The sequence below is a fragment of the Paramormyrops kingsleyae genome, chromosome 3, assembly GCF_048594095.1.
Source record: "Paramormyrops kingsleyae isolate MSU_618 chromosome 3, PKINGS_0.4, whole genome shotgun sequence".
Taxonomy (NCBI): domain Eukaryota; kingdom Metazoa; phylum Chordata; class Actinopteri; order Osteoglossiformes; family Mormyridae; genus Paramormyrops; species Paramormyrops kingsleyae.
The window spans coordinates 9,245,785-9,268,588 of record NC_132799.1 but is presented as its reverse complement, the minus strand read 5'-3'; the positions used below and the strand labels follow the sequence as shown (position 1 = coordinate 9,268,588).

Genomic DNA, 22,804 nt, shown 5'->3' with positions numbered 1-22,804 from the left:
CAAGACTGGCCTGCTTGCCACATTCGGGGTGGATAGAGATTCTCCATATGGTTTGATAGTGAGAACAAACACACTCATACCAAGAACAAGGGCACAAGCTCTCTGCTACAATCCCTTTATTAAACCCACTCATGTGTACAAAAAAATACAGCTTGAAAGACTTGACTCTCATTGTTGCTTTGCCTCTGACTTACAGTATATAAAATTATTTACTGAATTAACTTCACTTCCTCTGAAATTAGACTGTAGGTCATTTATTTTGTATATTCTTTTAAAAACAGCTTAATGAGCATGTGAGAATGTGCATTTATTATTATTATTATTATTATTATTATAATTATTATTATATTTTAAATAAATATTTAAGAAAGGCAAATAATTGTATGTCTACACAGAGACTGAATCCATTCAGATCTTACCCCCGGAAACTTATGACACTATTTCTTATGATCGCCATGATGAGCTGCAGGACAATTAGCTAAGAGGAGAAGTCATATCTCACGCCAGGAATTTTTTTCTTTCTTTTTTGTTCTCAGTCTCTTCTCACCTAAAACACCTTGGCAACTCTGCATGCTGTAAACCTGGCACCTAGCAGTCGCTGTCAGTGATTCATCGTGTTTTGCTATTGCCAAGGTCAGAGCGGAGTGCAGTACATGGGTATCATGGAGTGTGAGTTGACTGTATTTAAATGACGCAGCAGACATTTTCCAGGTAGCTGGTGGCAGACAGGACGACATCCATTCCAGGACAGTGAAAGTTATACGCAAGAACTGGATTTAATCCTTGAACCCACAGGCTGGGTGCTTTTTATGACACTGCTAGCAGAAGATAATATTGCATTATGAATTAGGTCCAGTCTCATAACCATTATAAGGAAAGATTTATGTGTTTTACCAATGTTCATCTAGCAGATGCAGTTGAATAATGTGTTTTTGTCGGTCTATTCATCTCACTACGAGAATTTCACTGTATTGATTTTATGGGATTAATTCGCAGTCACTGCAGTTCAGCCTTTGAATGAAGCATAGTTTTCTTTGAATTAAGTTCATTTAAATTATTATATGATTATTATAACAATTGGGAAATAAGAAAAGAGAGCGTACCATATAAGCAAGAAGCTCGAAAGATAATGATCATGAATAAATAAAACCATCTAACCAGGTCAGGAAAACACATCTACATATATGACTGCAGACTTACAAAGTTTTCAAATAGTTCTAGTGAGAAAAGAATCATCAGTGTTTGGATGTGGCGATTTACACCACAAACCATGTTTACATGGATTTTAAACACTTTTTTTACAGACATCCTTGTTTCATAACTGTTTCATATTAAATATGTTATATTATTTTGTTATTTCACATAGTTGAAACCCTTTAAAAATAACTGCAAACCATTCTTCAGTTTGTTTTATATCATAAATGCTTTAATTCAATTAAAAACCGTATAAAACATATTGCACATATTAAATCAATTGCACTTCCTGTTACAGATACACGTCTCTCTTTGCTACAGTACAAGTATTACAGAACCCTTCATGTACAATTGTATTGGTGTGTAGAGTGAAGGAACAGCCAAAAGCATAGGATTAGTGTGAAAACTGAGTTACTGACCCATTACCCAGCAGGGCTCTTTACGGAGTTTCTCAAAATCAAAAAAATATAAAACCAAAAATGAAAAAATCCATGAACCTCTGAAGTTCTGAAGATGTTTCATGTTAAAACATGAGCAGTCTTTGCTCTTTTGGTAGCCCTGTTAGATTTTCCACAGCATATACCCTCAGTGGCCACTTTATTAGGTACATCCAACTATTTCTGGCTAGGACCCACTTTTGCCTCCAGAACCACTACAAGAGTAGATGAGTTTTATGTTCAGAGAAGCCACTCTGCACAGTACTCGTGGCTTTTCTGTTAGCTTTAACAAGTCTGGCCGTTCTGCTCTGATCTCTCTCACAAACAAGGTTGTTTTCAGCCACAGAAATGCCGGTGACAGGAGGCTTTTGCTTCACCAGGCCACTCTCTGTAATCCCCAGACACTGTAGGGTGTAAAAATCCCAGGAAGGTGGCAGTTTCTGAGAACCTAGAACCATAACTGAACCTCTTGACCCTGTCTGCTTCCTGTATGTATTCAGTCACAGTCATATGACTGGCTGTTTGCATTAACATGCAGGTGTACCTAATAAAATGGCCACTGGACATAGAATTTCTGGCTGGAAGTATTTATTGTAAAAAAATATTTAATCAGAGTAGCTGAGTGTAAAAATAAATGACTGCATCAAATGGTTGTTTGTTATCTAACCATAAAAAGAGATTAAAATCAGATTAATCATGTCACCTGTTTGGTACTGTAACAGGAATATCACTATCGTTAATCTTACTTTAAGATTGATGTACTTAAATGCGAAACCAGTTGAATTTAACAATAAACGATGCATCATGGCCCTTCCACTATGATGCTATAAAAATCTTTTGAGGGTCTTTCTCAGATTACATCATTTAGTAATACAATAACAGCTGATTCAAATTTGATTTGTCTGGACAGTGAGAGAAAATGACAACAGATCACCAGTATATGTGACAAGCTGACCAAAGCAATAGGCATCAGTTCAGTGCATTTTCCTGTTAGAGGTAAATGGGTCGGCTTGTCATTTGACAGAAAGTTTCATTGATTATTTAAAAACAAGAAGTGTCATAATAAAGCTTAAATATTTGTTTTAAACTTGTTTGCAAATTCCAGTTAAATTCAAGAGGTCGTAAACCTTAATAAAATACAGTTCACAAATCTTTTTTTTATTACCAGAGTCTAATAAAGCAAAAAAAAAAAATTAAGTTTGACGTTTGCTAACATATTCCTATTTTATATACTTTTATTGTTCAGAAAATACACTGAGATGCCTAACCTAAGTATTATATAAAAATAGTCGCAATTTTTTCTTATTTTTTTCAGTGAATGACTGCAAATTCAAGGTATGTGAAGATTTTTATTCTTCAAAGTATGAATGACATTTTCACTGTGGGCTTCTTTTGGTTTGTTTCTGTCCATGAAGCCACCAGAAATGTAGTTTGTCCTCAGAGAAAATTGGGGAAAAAATCCCAGAAACAACAGTTTCCAGAAAAACAGTTTGCCAGAGAAAAACATCTCTCTCTCTCTCTCTCTCTCTCTCTCTCAGTGTGTTAACGCATGTGAACATATGTATCTGCATGTCTTGTGCACACTGCATTCCCTTATGGAAACATCCGTCCATTTGACCTCCGTAGAAGGTAAGTTGTGCTTCGCCGTGATGTTTTCATGTGCTGTTGGGGAGGTTTTGAACAAAAACCAAGGCTTTGCCTGAAAAGTCTGTGGTTCCCTCGTGCTTAGCGTACTGCCCATGTGTAGATGAACCCAGGATAATGAAATGCAAAACAATGGCAGCAAACTCGTAAATAAATCATGACCACCGTGACATTTTTCAAAAACAACAAAAAAATTCACTCTGAAAGACTTCTGTCTGAAATGAATAAATAAATAGATGGATGAACGTTAATCCAATTTGGTTCTCACCTTGCCGATCTGCAAATAAGTTGTGCATGGTGAAATTTCACGCCATGCTTCTGCAAATTAATCACAAGTGCGAATCCATTTTTTTTTAGGTGAATGCGATAAAAATAGAAGACTCCGTGAGTTCTTCACTTGTTTTTAAGCAAAGATAAACAACGTTTTTTCTAGTTCAGCACTGTTTGGTGTCAATATCCAGGGTAAGAAGGGACAACTGATATCCTTTCTTTGAGTAAAAAAATAAAATTTTAAAACCGACTGGGCTTGTTTATTTCAGAACCAAAACTGCAGACGGAACAATCAAGAAAGCAGGCTTTCAAAGGAACCAGAGTTTCCAGCGGGCATGCTTCTTGGACTCTGTTTTAGACTTGCGTTTGGGCGTGGAGGTGAAGGCTTCGTGGGAGTAAGGCAGAGATGGGAGCTGTGTGTCGTCCATTGGACAGAGCCTCTTCATCAGAGGCTGCAGCTTGTCCTCCTGTTGCTTGAAGTCCAGCTCGACGCTGCAACGACAATGGGCACGTTCAGTGAAATGCGCGAGACGGCGACCCGGCAACGATCCCCTCCGGCCTGCGTGTGCGGTTTGTCACGAGATACAACCCAGAGGCTTCTCCTTTTCCATCTTCTGCAACCCATATCTTATATTTTAAGGTTGAGTGCTGTGCTCACAGAGCCAAGTAATTAAATTGGGAAGTAGATTAATATTTAAACTCGATTTATGACTCCATGGAAAGAAAACGTAACATTCTCAGCAGTGGAGATATCTGTCACGATATGTAAACTTACTCCATGGACTATCAGTAAAATTAGGCTTATGTCATACATCTGGAGGCAAAGCAAAATTGCTATATTGCAGATTTTATTCAACCAGTCATTCCCTTATTATTATGAAAAAAACACCTTACCAGACAACTTTTTATGGGACTGTATGGGAGTTTTATTACAAAGAAACAGAAAACTTAACAGCAATTAATGCATCGGTCTGCTGTAAACAACCATCATCCAAACAGCATGAAGCGTTTCTGCTTGCTTGCACAATTAAATTCTCCAGAATGTTTTTCTTCACAATTACTTGAATAAATTATCTGGTCGGGAAATCTTTGATTTCATCACATTTGGTGCCGGTTCAGTACCTTGTGCTGCAGCTGTTGCCTTGGGAACGTTCAATCAAAATGACTCGATTCAGGTCTTACAAGGAAACATCAAATAAATGTGTGCGATTCCAAGATACGATTAATCTGGCCTGGGGTGTTGAATTTAATTTAAGTGGCACATGAGCCAGTAGAATGCCCGCCAAATCATCCACGTTCAAGTGCAGTTTGCTTGGGATGGTATGTGGTGCTGGGGGTTGCAACTTTATGTCTCTGATCGGGAGGTTGCTGGTTCAAATCCCTGGGCTGCAAGAGTGATGTCCCCATTGGGACCTTGCGGAGTACCTGTAACCCCAATTGCTACTGGTATTGGGTCAGTAATAACTGACTGCTTTCTCAATTGTACTTTGTTTTGGATAGAAGTACTTGCTGAACAAACGATGGGATTACAGGGAGAACCTCTTCTAGTTTTTAATTATATATCATCAAATGCTAGTATACTAGTAATGAACTATTTTACCTTGCTGACAGAGAAGCCATAAGAATCTGTGATCCCAGAGTAAGTCATCTGCTTGGTGCATCCTTTGAAAGCACTCTAACCTTGCGCTTCATTAAAATCTCTGCTCTCCTTGGTGAGCTCTAGGTTGTGCATGGATGTACGGGAAAATACATCTACGCCGTCCTGCATATCTGTCATAGTCCCTCCATAACAATTCATCTAGCTGATTCTTGCCTAGTGCAGTGTTAAACACAGAGTAACAGAGTCACTGCCAAGAATTAATCTCTTGAAGAAACCAGGAAGTGCTGGTCAATAGCTAAATAAATTAATTAAATTAGAATAATGCTCAAAAGTTTAATTCACAGCATTTACATGATAAACAGGGTTTAGTGTTGGTCATCATATGGAGTTGGATTAATTATTTTATTGCATCCCCCCACAATTTTTTAAAATCATGATTATACTAATATGTAGTGCAGTAAAAGAAATTTCTTTCATTAGCACCAAATCAGTGCAGATATTCATTAGATAAATGTGGCCCTTTCACTGAAGTGTGGAAATTATAGTGAGCCATTTCTGTTCTTTCTTTGTTATTTTGTAACCATTATGCCTTTGTTTAATTGCATATTGTGGTGGTGTTGTAATTCAATTAAGATTGAAACTTTACAATATTACTTTAACTTTGCCGACTACTTCAAAGCTGTAGCCTTGAAAAGCATATTTGCCAGCCAAGACCCGTCTTTAACCTGGGAAACATGTTCTGTCAGCTAAATGGAACACAACCTGTTTAAAATTCACACCCACTCTCACTTTGTGTTATTTCAGAAGTAGACTATTGGGCAAAATGACCAAATGCATTTTACGTATCACTCCCTTGGGGGAAAGCAGCCATATCTCAAATGAACTCTATACAGACCCGAGGGCCAGACACAGAAATTGCACTGCGGAAGTTCACCGATTCTCTTAATTCGTAGATGAGGATAAAATGGGCTTTTTGTCTCTAAAATATTTTGAAACAGCACTTCAAGATTTTTTTGCAGAGTATAGGAATTCAGAGGTTGGACTTCCCTGAAGTAAGCTGCGAGATGAGGGCATTAATTAACAATTTGTTATTTTGTTATTCTTAATCTCTCCAAGCTGTTCATCTGTATGGAAAATTATGTATGGAATTATTCAATTACATGGATTCCACCTTGGTTGATCTTCAAGAGCTGTATAAATAATGATAATGCAAAACAAGTAAACATGAAACAGATGCTCAGCACTGAGGTCTTTGCAAAAAGGCCTGTCAGAATGAGCAGGTAGTTATTAAGGTATTAATCTTTTGGGCTGTGGCATGTAATTAAGTTGTTAGTGACTGAGTGTGTTAAAGAAAATGTCAATATTCATGCATCTTTGGGCAGGTGCAACACAGGGACAATGGGGAAGATGTGCATACTGCTCATGTAGAAAATGTACATATTTTCCAAATGTGAGTAGCTTTAATGCTAAATATCATGGCGCGATGGACGATGCGAGCTCCATAAACAAGGAACAGAGAGAGATTCAAACCTACAACCCCAGTGGTCAAGAACTAGCAGCCCACTGAGCCACTGCGGGCCTACATCTGCAAAGGAAATTTGTTTGTTAATTTATTTTTGTTTACCAGCTGAAGCTACGACTGGTCTGCTTTGTTCTGCTTTATACTCTACACTCTGACATCTAACGTAGCGTTCAATGAATGCGGCAAATGCATTGCCTCCTTTGCAGCATCACATAATGCGATCGATGCATTACAGCAAACACCGCTGGCTGCGTCATGGTCCCATGCATAACAGCGGTGACATGCCTTGCTGGAAATCTGTTATGACTGACAGCAGGAAATTACTATATTTATGTTGCACACTGGATAGTCTGTGTTGGTATTATGTATAATTGACCTCAGGTACAGCTCAATTATATGCTCGAATGGTTTGCAGTGAGTTATACTGCACACACACACACAGACATACACATGCATATACAAACACATATATACACAAACATGAGTGTCCGTGTGCAGTGTACACACACACACACACACACACACACAAGTAAGTCAATACTCTTCTCTGAAAATTAGTAAAAACGTAATTTGTCTACTTTGAATTCAAGCCCTGAACTCTCCATTTTATACACTCTGCACATGCCCACGACTCTTCAACGCTAACAAAACATTCAGTTCAGTGTATGCACCATTGCCAAATGCTGCATTTCCATATATAAAGATTAACTTTCATTTCTACTTCAGTTGTAAAGGCAAAGCTGATGCCTGTTTAAAAGAACAGTGACTTCTGAAGAGAAGCTTGGTTGCTTATATCCCAGATGGGGTGATTGCGTTCATGCCCTTCAGCAATATGTTAAACTTTCATTGCTCAAAGGTATAAACTGCAATTTATAATTTCAAAACTATGATCTAGTTTAGAAAAAGACACTGGGCATCAGAGAACGAAGCATGTACTGTATATTTTATGGCAGATTAAACATAAGACGTTGTTTTCACTACCAAAGATGGGCTCCTAGATATATTTGCCATCAAAAAAAAAATCTCTGGGACTGCAGCCAGCTCTAGAAATTGATCTGCGTAGAACTGACTGGAAGCAAATACAGTGATCAGTAATCTGTGCACTCAGCTCATAGTAATTAGTCCACTCATTCTTAATCATTATAACTAATTCTTTCTGCCCTGTATTGGATTACCTGCTCCCATAAGATGCCAAGCATCTTTCAATATGTCTGGGTTATTGGTTAGAGGGAGAGAAAGTCAGAATTCCCCATTCATTATTGCAAATGTGCTGCTTTATTTAACTGCCCCAACAAAGCTGTTTCAATATTGAAGATTAATGAAGAGTTTGGCTTCACTGTTTAATGAGATTTATATGTTATCTGACAGACATAAGCAAGCAGAATAAAGCTATGGCTACTGCTGGGAGATGCTACAAGACGCAAGGAGGATTTGACTATTTACCTTTTTGGATATTAAAGTTGTCTATGGATAATATGTGTGTATCCATTCTCTGATATGGTCCGAATGCTGGAGGAAATGTAATTTTAGTAAGAGAATAGGTTTTGGGATGTATACGGCTTAATGCTTTTTTGCTGGCTTCTCAAACTGTAGTGCATCAAAGCCTACATCATTACCCTGTTTTTATGCTGTGCTAGCTCTGTTCATTTTAGTTATATCTGTCTTCCTCCTTTTAGTGTTTTAATGGCACGCAGTGTCCTCCACTAAGAAACTGCTTGTTTCCTAAACACTCTACCTAAGATAATATGTATATTTTAACATGTAGGAAAAAGGAATTTTAAAAATTGAAGTAACACGTTGGTGTAAAGTGTTTCGACTGGTAAGTGTAGTAGCCAGATAATCTCAACCCGCATCATGGAATGCTTTCAGGGAACTGTTCCGGAAAGAGTTCAACTGAGGATGGGCTGTCATCATGGCTTAAAGCAATCATGTGTACATATGAGCTGAAATGTGGCCTAAAAATGCATTTTGGTGATTTATTTATTATTTTACATTTTTTGTGTGTTTTGTGTTCATTTACATTTCTGGATATCACATATACTGTATCTAAGAGATCCGAGAAAATTGAAAACCAGCTAATAACTAAAAACCACTCATTTTACTGACATTTTTAAAGGACTGATAGAATGTTCATTAAACTGTATAATTAAAATTGTTCTGGATACTCTGGACACACATTTTTTTTCTGTAATTTCAGTATGTTTTGTGTGTGTGTATGTGTGTGTGAGCGGGTTTACCTATCCTTATGGGGACATAATGTCCCCATAACATGATAAATATCCGTTTTTTTCCCTTATGGGGACCTGTTTCCTGGTCTATTTATAAAACTCAATTTTATAAAAATCGGTGACTGCTATGAAAAAACTAAAAATGCAAAAACTCTTGCATTTTGTTAGGTTACTTATGGTTATGGTTAGGGCAGGGTAGGGGTTAAGGTTCTCATAGTTAGCGTTAGCATTTTTCCCATTGAAATGAATGAGCGGTCCCCATAAGGATATGTTTACCCTACATGTGCGTGTGTGTGTGTGTGTGTGTGTGTGTGTCCTGTGATGGACCGGCATCCCACCTGCCTGAAATTGCCTTGTTGCCCTTCCCTGACCCTGACCGGGAATGGTAGTTGGAATATGGATGGGGATTTGTGAAACAGTCCAGTGTAGCAAACCCTCCACCCACCCCCCCCCCCCACCCCCCCCCCCCCCATTGTCCCATCATAATGAAATTCAATGGGAAGTGATATGGAAAATGTATGTGTGTGTGTGTGCGTGTGCGCGCGTGCGTGTGTGTGTGTGTGCGTGTGCGTGTGTGTGTGTGCGGCCTTTTAACAAAAGTTATCACTAAATTTGTTCAAGAGTATTGAACACAGACACAAAAGCCTTCATCCTGGGAATACAGATCTGAAATGTATGTAGCTACTGAAATCAATTTCCAACTCTGCCTCATTATAAGTTGTGGACATCCTGAAAAGATAATCATCTCCTCTTTGAAGATACTCAAAAGCTTTTTTTAATGAAAGATTCATTATTCTCTGCAATACCCAACTTATCAGTATCTACTCAAGGGACCGTCGTGGGATTTGCCAGCTCGGTGTGCTGCCTTTTCAGCACACAAATCTGTATATTTGTTCCCTCCTGTTAAATTCCCAGAGTAAGTCATCTGCTTGGTGCATCCTTTGAAAGCACTTTAACCTTGCGCTTCATTAAAATCTCTGCTCTCCTTGGTTAGCTCTGAGAAGATGCTGATTCCCCGGTCTTATACACCAACCCCCCAGCCCCCTCGGCCCCCCGCCAACTTTAAGAGCCAGCCACTACTCCCTGTGGTACCAGGCTGTGGGCAGAGAGTAGGCTGGACTCCGAAAGGACCTTTCCATTTCACATAAGTATCTAATGACTAACTTAGGCAAACTACTCCTCCTGCCACAGTATGTTTACTCAAATCCAAATATGTTTTTCAACTAATTCACAAGTATACTGCACATATATACTGTATACTACATGATTTAGCTATTTATCCAATTTAAATAATTGAGATCTATTGCTCAATATCTCAACAGTTCTTATTTTAGCAGAAATAGAATTCGAAGCCCTTCTTGAAACACATCTAATACATACATGCTGTAGCACTACTCCTTGTCCCCTGTTTTGGTTCTGTTGTTTTTCCATTAACTCTGTGTAAAATTCCGTGTATGGACTCAGATATCAAAATAAGTGAAAATCATCAAAATAACTTAAAATTATGAAAATGCTAGAGCATCAAAGTGTCGGTGAAAGGTCCTTACTCATGAATTTTTTTCCCCCAAGTCGATCATAGTGTGTGTGTGTGTGTGTGTGTGTAAAATGAAGCTTCTGATATGTCAAATCATTTACACATATCTTGTACTTAGATCAACATATTAGGCCATATTGCCATAGTCTGAGATAATTAGATTATAGGATTTTCAAGATTAACAAAGCAACAATAAGCATTGTAGCTTAAAGCGTTAGTCTTAAAATAAATTGAATCCATTTAAATCCTCTTTCATGCTATGATGGTCTTTAATTAGACTGTGGCAAATGCGCTGTATCACATTAGTATTCCCAGATTATAGATCATTGCGAAAAGGAAAATGTGATTACATTAATTATTTGTGCATGTCGGTTTCTTTTTTTTTTTGACACTGCTGGGTGCATAAGTTTGTCATGAGAACATCAGCAACAACAACAAACAAGGGCCTGTCCTATAAAGCTAAGGGGTCTTCCTTAAGGACAGTCTGTGTACTCTGGAAACTCGTTTCAAGATACTGTGCACTCATTTTTTAAGCCTTCAGAATTAGATGATCAGTGGTCATTATTGACACACTACAGCACACAACAATGAAATGTGCCTTCTGCATTTAACACATGTGACATACAGTAGCAGGGGGCGGTACCTTGCTCAGCACCTAGGGAGCAGTGCTTGGGGGTGGTACCTTGCTCAGGGTACCTCAGTGGTACCTTGCTGGTCAGAGATTCAAACCAGCAATCTTTCAATTACAAGTGCACTTCCCTAACCATTAAGCCACCACTTGCAAGTAGCACTGCAGTATGCTTGTATATTAGTTCAAATCATATTTGTATTTGAGTAAATGCAGTGGTTAAGCACCTGTCTCTTAAACAGGGGGTTCTGGGTTCTGGTCCCAGCAGTTCCTTGTGTTGCACTCACAATTCCAGGTGGCCTGTGGCTCTTCTCTTCCTTCAAATATTTCCCCCTGGGATTAATAAGTACATCTTAACTGAAAAAATCATGTAGCTCAAAATGTTATCTGACTCAAGGGTGCAAAACTATACTTTGGGATTAGAGTTAGGTGCCACAAAGAGTCAGTTTGCTTTCTGTACTGAGCTACTGTTTGATAGCAGGTATTTCACTTTAATTTACTCTTTGTCTGTAATAACATCCTGCCAACTATTAGATTAAAGAAAGTTACCTTACTTGTATGCTTCAAGGTTTCTTACTAAAACGGATCAGTTTAAAGCCATTCAAAACCACAGCAACTTATTAAAGACCAAAATGAATGATTCAGTGTTTTGCTGGATTGAGGTCTGTATTTCTTTGGATAATGACAATGTGTGCTATGAATTGATTCAGACCTTTAGCTAAAGGGCATGTCACTTTCTCAGAAGAAGCAGTGGATTTTAATGATATTAAATGCCTCATTTATGGAGCTATGCACAAATTTACATAGCAATTTGCACATTTGGTAATCTCGAAAGGATTGCCACTAATTATGTCAGCATATTTTTAATATGCTTGGTTATAAAAAGGAAAGCTTCAGTCGTCGACACTTCACATATCTTTAGAGGAGATACTGGAATTCATTTACCTTGAGGTAGATAAACTTGAAAATGAAGTGTGAAAACAAAAAGTTGCCATTGCCTAAAATAATCATACCACACAGTTGACAGATTTTCGGACAAATGTACAGTAATTTAGACTTCCATACATAATCAAAACAACGGGAGATATATATATATATATATGTGTATGTATAATAGCATCGGTGGGCTTTGAATATCCCGGCATGCTTGCAAGTGCTTATACAGTACATAGCCACAGTGTGTAATTGTTGTTAGTGTAAATACAGTACTTGTTGTGTTATGTACCAGATTGTCACGTATACTCATACCTGTGTCTAGATTCAGTCCTTACCTGATCCTCTGCATTTTTAGCACTGTGTAATTGTCCTACCGTGTGTGAGCCTTCCCATTCCTCGTGTAAGCTCCCCGCGTTTGCCCAACATGTTTGTCTCCCTGTTATGGAGCTTGAGTGTGGTCCTTTGTGTCAGTCTGTGTTTTGTTGTCCTTATTCGCTGCTCTCGCGGTGCCTCAGACTTCCCAGCCCTACAATATGTATTAGGGTGAATCCACATTTACATGCATTTTTTATATTCATCATTTGACACAAAGTTTACCCGGAAAGGCTCTACCGTGTTTGACATCTTCTCGGGCTCACCATGAATTTTCACGAAACATCTTGCACTTCACTTCAGTGGCACCTAGACTTAAGTTCATAAATCGTTGCATGATGACTACAACATTCCACCACACTCCTCAGGAAAGATGGATCCAATCTCTGGACTCAAGATCATATAAAGGCTTTAGAGACTAACGCAAAGGTCAAAATATCAAGGTTTCATGTTGGTAATGAGTAATCGCCCAGTTGGGAGCTGAATTTTATGAGTCTCTGGACTAGTAGAAGGTACTGAAAATCTGAAAATCTACCGACACACTGTAAGTATATCGACGTGAGAGGGGAATTGAACAGGCCTAGTTTTTCAGAAATCTTGGTTTATATGACCTTGACTAAGTCTACTTTCCTGTTGGCAAGTTCACGACAGCCCATTGTTTAATATTGCATCCTCTCTTTAGAGCTACCTCGCCAGCTGCATTATTTACACTATATTCTCTCTCTCTGCCCGGTACCCCAATAAAACTCAAGTGCACTGCGTTACATTGTATCAGCATTTTCATTGACAACCCAATTGTGTGTTTAGTTTCTCTCTGGAATGACTACTTTATGAGATGCACAATGCTTGCAAAAGCATTGTAGTCAGCATTTTATTTTCATTCAAGTTTAGAGCAGGAAAGTTAACATTTTCATCAGTCAACTGTTGTTTGCATCTCCCCTATAATTGGAAAGGGATTCCGGATTGAATTACATGCATGTGCTCGAACAATAAGATAAAATGGGTATGAATGATTTTTCTTTTCCTTACAAAGTATCATTTTGATGATTGTAAAATTGTCTTTGAAAACCCTATTACACATAGTTTCAGAGGTGCATAGGCACCAAAATTAGCCTTCGAACTAAACGCACCTTTCCACACACCCTCAGTAATTCTGGAAAACGTACAAGGTCGTGCAGCTTTAAATAAGCAAATTTTCTACAAATCGCTGCATTATTAAAGAACAATATGTTGCTTCAAGCCTCTCATAGTGATCACTGACACTCCTCCGTTTGACACTCCTAATCCAATAATCTGCAATATTTTTGGAGACGTGGCATTATTCTTTTGCTGGAGAGTCACGCACGATGCTTATTGTGCTGTTTCACTTCTCAAAACACTTACAGGCTGCCATCTGTTCTCTGTCACGTACTGGCATGTGCGCATTTCTACTTCTTATAAACACTTGTTAGTCTGATCCTTTTTCTTGGACAAGCAAGATTTCTATTACATGTTTCCCGGGTTTCCACAAGGTGAAGTTGTCAGCATGAAGGCAAAAGGACTGACGACACAGTAATAGCGAGCAAAGTCTAGTTGCTGTGGGGTCTTGAATACACAAACTAGCTGGTAGCGGTAGACTATGGGAATAGTTATCCTATACGCATGACAAGGTTACCAGTACCAATGCTGGGTCAGACCCTTTAACAAGGTGCATGAACAGTAGATAAAAACATATGCTGTGTAATTAAATGATAATTGATCTACATATTAAGACACATTATAATGATAATTAAGGATATTTCAGTAGTCACTTTGCATAAAACTGCATACAATGCAAGAAGGATATAAAAAAAGAAAATTAAAAAGGAAGTAATGGTTCAAACCCACCTGTAAATAATGCACGCGCTGTTTCGACACGTGTCACAGTTGGTCGTGTCCTGTCCGGTTCGATAGGAGAGACTGCAAAGATAAGAGTGTAAATGAATAATTACAGTATAAGACTCATTTGGTTGTTCCCTCCCAATTTGCCCATTCTCCCATTTCTTCTGTCATTCTTTATTTTGTGGTAAAGGAAAATCGGTCTGCATTCATTTATAGTGTGTGGAATTTATGCTATATTATGAGTTAAGTCACAATAAATGAAATTCCTGGTTAGGGAGTTTGATCTGAGCCTACTGCTGTTTGCACCATTTTTACTACCAGATAATAGTAAGAAGCCTCACTAAATATAAACACAGTGTACATGACTGTATTGCATATAGCTAAACATTGCACTGCATGCATTATGTCACCTACATTTTTATCCTTTTGTAGTGACCTTGCTTTAGCTGACCTTACTAAGCTTAAGGCTAAACAATATCTTCTGGGCCACTCTGGACAATCAAGAAAGTTTACTCTTCAGTTGCCTTGAATCTTCAATATTAGCAAAACGGAAAATTCTATAAACCTGTCATTAAGCAACAATTACAAATACTTGATCTTTGCTTTATCACAATCCTGAAATGGCAACATAATGCAGAATTACTGATGTAATTCAATACGAGTATACAGGACGTAGCAAAATCGTTTATTAGTTAAATGACTTGATCCAGCCACCCATCTCCGAGCACTTGACAGGCTTATGGGGGCGTGGGGATATCTGAAGTATCACAGGGTAGCAGGCAGGGGTATACCCTGAATGGGATGCCTGTCCTTAGCAAGGCACACAGGCATGCGCCGTCACACTTTACAGAGGCACCAATTAGCCTACCTACATACAGTATCTGTGTACTGGAAGATGAAACCTAAAAACACAGATGAAATCCACACATTATGGGCAGAACGCCATAAATCCACACATGCGAAGTGGCAATTGGCCAATGCCAGAGATGTGCGGCAAGAGTGCTACCCTAGATTGTTTAATTATTAAATTTAAATGTACAGTGTTTACATGTATACATTTAAATATAGTATATAAGCATGCATTATTAAAATCCATAAATATAATTTTGATAGATTGTATCATTAGAGGTGAAGGGGATCTCAGGAGGATTCAATTTGTAGATCACATTACATTATTAGCGGAGGGAGGCTGGAAGGCATTTAACGACATGCAGAAAATGAAAATGGAGAAGGACGAGCGCGAGGACACGAGGCGGTGCTCTCAGATAGTGATGCACCCCGAAATTAGAGATGGCCGCACCTTCCATCATGTGTCACGCGCGTCTCACAGAGCAGCGATGGATCAATGACAGGAAACCGGCCTGTCATACCGTGCCAACCACACCCCCCCACACCCCCACATAAACATGTGTAATTAGATGCCACTGCAAAATAAAAACTAATCAGGACAAAAAGAAAAAACAATGACCCGAAATGTAGATGCCTGCATACTGTATGCCTACACATGCAACATAATATAGCACTTATTTAAATAACAACAATAATAATACTAATAATAATTATCTCCCTTCTGTAATAAAAATGTACAGTAATGAACTTTCAGTGCATACTGTATACTTCCATGTACCTTCCCCATCATTTTTCATTATATCAACTTGCAATATATCATACCACTGACATGAACCTGGAGCTATTTAGACCTACAACCAGCAGAATGTGCACAGTAATTCCCCCCCCCCCCCCGTCACTGGAATCCGGATGGTCCAGCCTAAGATACTGCCCAGGCCCTATTTCGGGCAGCTGAGAAGTGACCTGCACCAAACATGCCCCGTGTCCCTATCGATACTCGTGGAAAGAATCACTTTCTTCTACAGAAGCCGTGATTGCATGGTGGGGTTTACCTCCCATTCACAATTAAGAGAACCCTGGGTTTCATAAAGCATCTGCAAGTTTGCACTTTATATGCTTGCATTTTCAATAGCAGAAATTTGTTTGACATTTTTCCGAGGGTGGGCGACCAATCAGGTGTCCCAGAAGGGGGGGGGGGGGGGGAGTTAGGACAATGAAGAAAATTTGGAACATAATTGGGTTAATCTGGGATGGGTGCCAAATATGACATGCTTGCATGGGGCCCGTAATCTCTAGCCGCTCCCCTGACATCAATGTAAGATCAGAGGCTTTGTGTTCGGGTTTCTTCTGGAGAGTCGACACATATGTTACATTGTGGAGGCCTTGACAACGTCTTGGGCTCCACTTTGTACACCTTGATTTGGTCGGCAGCCCAAAACCGGATCAATATCAAAAATCCTTTAACGGGAATCTTCTAGAATCTTCCAGTAGGTCAGGATTTGCTGGTGCCCGGTGAGACTGGCAACAGTGAGACGTTTTCGACAATCTGTGGCCAACGGGGGACCCCTGATGCACGTGATCATTATCACACCTCACACCCTGCATGAAAATGATTAACTCAGTATGTTTCTGTCATTTCAGATCAGACTGTTCATTACTTACTATGCAGTCACTGTGATCCAGACCCTGCTGAGATAAACAATCCGGTTCTTTCTCACAGATGTCTGGGGGAAGGTTTTTCTCTTTTTTTTGCAGGCCTTGCTGGCCCAATGCTTATCAACCGTACGCAGGATGCTTTCTCAGAGCCCTTTAATAAGAAATGTGTAGCGTGTGAGGCCCGCGATGGGCATGAAAATGAAATAACGCTTGCCTTACAGCCACTCAATGCACCCAGAATTCGGCTATTCATACATGCAACAAGTACCAGTGAATTACCAGTGAATTATATGATATCAGGCATGCATGTAATATCAGCCCTTCCAAAAGCTTAATGTAATTTGCTCTCCTGATCTCCAGTGGGCGGCTTTAATCAGTGTTTAATGCAGGCCGTCACAACGCCCCACGTACAAATATGCGGTTGGCTTTGCCAAATCAGCGGAAATGGCCATAAAGATTCCCTCTCTTTTACAAACACAAGGACTGGCTGTACTACATTAGTCCAGTGTCACTGAGAGCCCATGTTCAGCTTTGCATGCACTTTTACTTTGTACGTCAGCAATGCCTTCAGCAGGATTGTGTTTAAAATTTGCCCATTACTGCAATTTGCCTTGCAAATACATACTACGCATGATACTAACGTAGAGATGTCAACACATTTCATAATTTCATTATCTCTGACACCTAACTGAGATCTTCCGTAGCTTCGGAAGTTGTTTGCCAGGGAAAAATCCATATTACACACATGACACAGCTGAGAGCATCTGGGCACTAGCATTCGAGAAGCGCTCGAATCTCATTTCCGTCGTTGCAGAAGATTGAGATGATAGGAAATGGAAGCTGATATGATACATACATATATCAAGAGATTAACTCTCTGAGACAGAACCAATTCCTCCCAAGTGTAAAGCTTTCAGATTTAGCATTTAATTCAATTGGTAGACATTTAAATGATCCTACCTGAAGGTTTTAATTCTTATGGTTGAAGTGCAAAGCAGTTTATAATCCAAGCTGCAAAAGCTGGGGGGCTTTCTGACTTTTTATAATTGTCTCCATTATAAGTTCTTATTTAGTTTTTTCTTAGAGTTTTGATGTGCAGGGGCAGGGGCGGGGTTGGGGTTGGGGTTGGGGGTGGGGGGCAATGACCCATGACAACATGCTGTGGCCCCCCTAAATACAAATGCTAACTGGGTCTGAAATAAATGCATTATTATTATTAATATTACTATTATTTGCATTTATGTATGTGGCCTAAAATTTTGTGTGCTGGGAACAGGTAAAATACAAACGGAAGGACATTTTCTTGACGGACTCTTAACGTGGCTGGGGGAAGGCTGGGGGAAAAGCAACGTTAACAACAGAAAGAAAAATCAGGCTGATGGAAGCAAGACAGTCTAAACAAGAAATCAGAGTGAGTTACTTATTTGTAAAACCTTTAAAATGTGACTGCTAAACATTGCATAAATAACATCAGTTTTCAAAATGATCTTTTGCTTCTTAATGCTGGCAATCTATTGTGAGTAATACTTAGAGGACATTAAGGTCATATGCATCTGACCCCTCTAGCAGAACACCTGGCCTCCGTGTGCCCCCCCCACCCAGTTGAAATGGTCTAGAACCCTATTATTGAAATCACGGTCCTCAAGCACTGCTGATTTTCCAGCCTTCCTTTACCTGTCAGTCAGATGAGAAGCCTCTGACCAATCAGAATCAGTAATTATTAAACTAATTTCCTGGGAGAACTGAAAACACGGCCTGGATTTGGAATTGAGATCCAGATTTGAACCTGGTCTAGAACCTTCACTGCTAATGTGAAGGAAATTACAATAATATACATTAACTTTTAACTAGAGCTATATTATTGTTGTTTTTTTTATTATTTCTTTTACCATGAAGAAACATATAAGTGCCTAATCTGCATCCAAATACACAGCTTCTAGGAGTTTATCAGAGGCATGAATATTACATATACCTATTATCATTTCTTAATATGTATGTTGAGGTGTAATGGGGAGTTTCCATAGCCAAACAGAACTGCACAATCCAAATGAATGCTATACGCTACATATAATGAACAACATAGAAAAAAATTCATGTTGTTATGTAATGTCAATTACGCATCGGAAATATTTTAATTGTCTTCCATAGTTAACCTCCCTTGGTTTCAACTTCCTTGCTGGGCGTCAGGGGGAGCGTATGGATTTATGAGAGTCCAACACCCGCGGGAGCTTTTCCAACCTTTATTTACAGCTAGCCGGATTTCTAATAAATCACACTCTCAGGAGTAGTATCCTGGAGCTGGCAATTGTGATGATCGAGCATTCGGAGAACACGAACGCCGTCGCGTCACTGAACTCGCTACTCGGGAGCGCGGTCGCGTGCTGTTAGCTCGGGCCTGCCTTTTGAATCACTGTACATTTCCTTGATGTCACGGTGGTTTCTAGAGGAGAGCTGTCATGCTTCGACTGGCTGACTTAAGTAATAATGGCAATAAAATAGTTTGTATCTGTCAGTCGGAAGCTACCAGCAAGGAAAAGCCGTTTCCAATACAGTACAATGTCATTTTGAGGACAGACGTCACATGCAATATGGAACATCAACGAATATTAGTGTGGCCTATGTAGGTTTTTACACACTGGATTTGTCTTTCATTGGAGTTCATTCATCCTTACAAGAATTAAGCAAAATATGTGTTTACCGCATATAAATGAGGACTGGATGTTGACTTGTTATAAAATAGCAGGCGAACGAGCAATGCAGACTTCTTCTGTCTATTCATCTTTACCAGCTGCATTTAGAATACATGACTTGTATTGAGCACATGCATAAATCTTGCATGGGTCCTCTCACAAGGAGACAGAGTTGCTGGTTTTCGTGTTAAATGAACGCCCGTTATGTACAATGATATACGAAGAGCACTTTCTGAGATTCAAACTAATGGAATTAAATGCCACTAAATCAAACAGAACTGTAAAGTAAAAAAACTGCCAACGCTGCTCAATGAAATGCTGAAGAAAAACCCTAATCTTGCTGTGTTTGGATACGGGTGCAAGCAATGCACTGTAATAAACATGTATTCCTATTAGGTTTAGATTCAGAACCAACGAGTGACCTACATTTCTGTTGGAGCATTTCCCAAGGCGTGACAGCCAGTAAACAATGTGTATTATTTAATTTGTTTTGTTTATGGGTGAAACTTGAGCAGTGCCCTTTAACAGATACACAGAACTAAGGTGTAGAAAGCAATGAATCACTGTACACTCTAAATTAAATAGATAATTATACATGAAGGCTCCTTACCCCTCCCTGTGGGCTTCTCCCTTCTCCAGCTCCTGAATGACTCCCAGAAGCACTTTGATGGTCTCCTGGCTTGAGCTAATCAGGTTCTCCATCACCTGGAGCTGTGCTTTAAGGTCCCCGTCCTGAGCGACGGGCACGATCTGGTGGCACGGCTCGGGCGCTCCCGTGGCAGCCCTGGATAGGGCCTTGGCCGCCTCGGCACCCTGCAGGGCGTGGGAAGCGAACGCGGCCGCATGGCACCGCAGCTGCGTGCCGTGACAGGCGGCGGGGGGCGCGGCTTGCGACTGCATCTGCAGCCCATTGAGCTGCGGTCCCTTTTTGCGCTTGCCCTGCGCAGACGGGCTCTCCAGGCACTCCACCTGCGTCAGGGAGTTCCATGCGATGGGCCCGGTCACACCCGCCGCCGGGTCTTTACGTGGTGCGCCGGGGGCCTCGTCAAAGTTTAACAGCTGCCGCTTGGCAGACGGGTAAGGATCCCCCTCTCCCCGATGTAATCCTTTCTGGTGCCCGGTCTCAGGACCGTATACGTGGTACTCTGCATTTGTACTGGAGTCCAAAACATTTGGTAAGTACTGTTTGTCTTCGGGGCAGCTCACCTCCGATTCCGGGCTCGTCGGTCCGTCCGGACAGTCGGCGGTGGAGAATGGCTCCGCTGCCACCGTGCAGTTGTTCGTGTGGAGCAGCGCTTGCGTCCGATAGACACCCCTCCCCACCGACTGCATGGCCTCTCCTGAGCCCACCGTGGTTTCCGGAACTTTCCTGGTAGCGGCCAAACCGTTGCTGTGCCCTTTGAAACTCTCCACTGTGGCGGCATGTTTGAAAGTGTGGCCCTTCTTACGCTCGAAGGGGAATGTCTGGTAGCGCTTCCGGAGGTCGGGCGAGGTCTGGACGCCTGTGCTCCGGGTGACGTTGGGGATGGAGCGCCGCGCCGGTACCGTCATGTATTTGCGGTACGGAGCCCGGCAGGAGGCAGTTCTGCCGCCCTTCCCGGCCGCCTGGCAAGCTGCCTCGCGCTGCTCATTCTGGGCCTCGCAGATGTCCTTGAAGCGCACCTGCAGGGCCTTGTTCCTCTTCCGTACATGTCTGCTAGCATCCAGGGAGTACTTCATCTCCAGGGACAACGACGGGGCCGCCTCAGAGTCCGACTCGGAGTTGGTGACTATGCATTTGCTGGCCTCCTTGCTCACCATTTTTTCCTGCAATAGGAGAAGCCCACAGCGTTTACGACGGACAACTTGCCAGTGATTGTATACAGTAAGGATACCTGCCTAAGTCAGTTTTTATTGGACGTAACAGCACCTTTGTGTCAGAGCTCAAGAGTCGGTGAAAACACATTCAATATATGGTTTACACGTTTATAAGTTCTACAGAAAAGAATTTGAAAAAATTGCTTTTCTTAGCCTGGAATGTCATCCAGGATGCACTCTAGCCTTGTGCCCTGTGCTGCCTAGGATGCCGTCTTTGTGACCCTGACCAAGGTAGTTAGAAGATTTACAAGATCCACATTTATTTCATTTAGCAGATGCTTTCGTCCAAAGCGATGTACAAGTGTGACAAATAGCACATGACATGGATCCGAGTGTCAGGGAGTCGACTGGGCATAAGTGCGGCTAGGCTGAGCTTCTGATGAAAGCCCAGGTACAAGCATAAGCAGCACTCGAGGAAGACATGCAGCGGGTAAACAACAAGAACCCAACAAGACTACTATTCAAATCAGCAGAACGTGCAACATTAAGAACATTCAGGGAACATGAACAGGCACAGGCTAGTAGATATATTCCTGGAATAGAGGAGTCCTGATGCACTTCTTGAAGGTAGAGATGGAATGGATGGATCAATGGAGATGGATTTTTTTATTACTCTAAAATACACTCTACATTAAGAAAATACTATTCAGAAGCCGCTAAATTTGAGAATTCTTATATTTGTGCCTCTCACCTTGATTATGATAAATATGGTGACTCAGCAGGTAATGGCCTCATCTCAGACTTGCAGGGTCAGGTTAGCCCTGTGCAGCATGTGCAGCATGTTCTCATTGTGCTTGCATGGGTTATGTGTGGTTACCCTTGCTTTCCGTTCAAAGACACGCATTCCCGGGGGGGTGGGATGTGAGTGCCCTGCAAAATAACTACCTTCCTGCATCCCGTACACATCCTGGGTGTCACTTGTGATGTGGCTCAGACCTTGCACATCACCAAATGGAATGCCCGAAAAGCTATACCTTGAATCTTCTGTTTTCCATACTGTTCCTATGCAAATTTTGGTATTAATGCTACAGAAACTCCCTTGAGCGTGCTACCATTTAAAAAAATAATAAAAAAATAATAAAGCGTCAAGATTATAAGGATTTATCAATAAAATCTGTCAGTCCAAACATGCTGCCTGAGAAACCAAATTAATTAAATCAATGTTACACTTGGAATTGCCAATAAATAAGACTCTCCTGCATACAGCCCACAGTAATACTTTATGAAACGTGTTGAGCAAAAAGACTAGCATGTACACCATATGTTGCATGATGCAAATTTTGGATATCTGGATAGATTTACCCTCCTTTTCGTTTTATAAATGATTCTCAGTCAGGGTCTTTTTCCAGCATTCATGAATAAATCAAATGTACTCTAACTGCTCGTGCCAAAAAAAAAAAAATCTGAATTCATTATTTTGAAAACAAGAAATCTTTAATTTATTCCCTCCATAAGTCTACCAGATCTGTGATTTCGAAGCACCCCTACACTGTTGTTTAACTTTAATCAAACTGCCATCATTTATTT

At 40.4% G+C, this 22,804-nt stretch overlaps 1 protein-coding gene across 1 annotated transcript in view; it reads right to left on the bottom strand.

Annotated features, from left to right (window-relative positions):
• Positions 1–1,464: 1,464 nt before the first annotated feature.
• Positions 1,465–22,804, bottom strand: part of LOC111858390 (inhibitory synaptic factor 2A-like) — a 31,893-nt gene continuing 10,553 nt past the window's right edge. The window contains exons 2-4 of the mRNA XM_023840144.2: positions 20,031–21,226; positions 14,232–14,303; positions 1,465–4,037 (exon numbers count right to left, since the gene is read on the bottom strand). Coding sequence (XP_023695912.1) covers positions 3,854–4,037; positions 14,232–14,303; positions 20,031–21,220 — 1,446 coding nt within the window. The 5' untranslated portion in view covers positions 21,221–21,226 and the 3' untranslated portion in view covers positions 1,465–3,853. The remainder of the gene's footprint in view (positions 4,038–14,231; positions 14,304–20,030; positions 21,227–22,804) is intronic.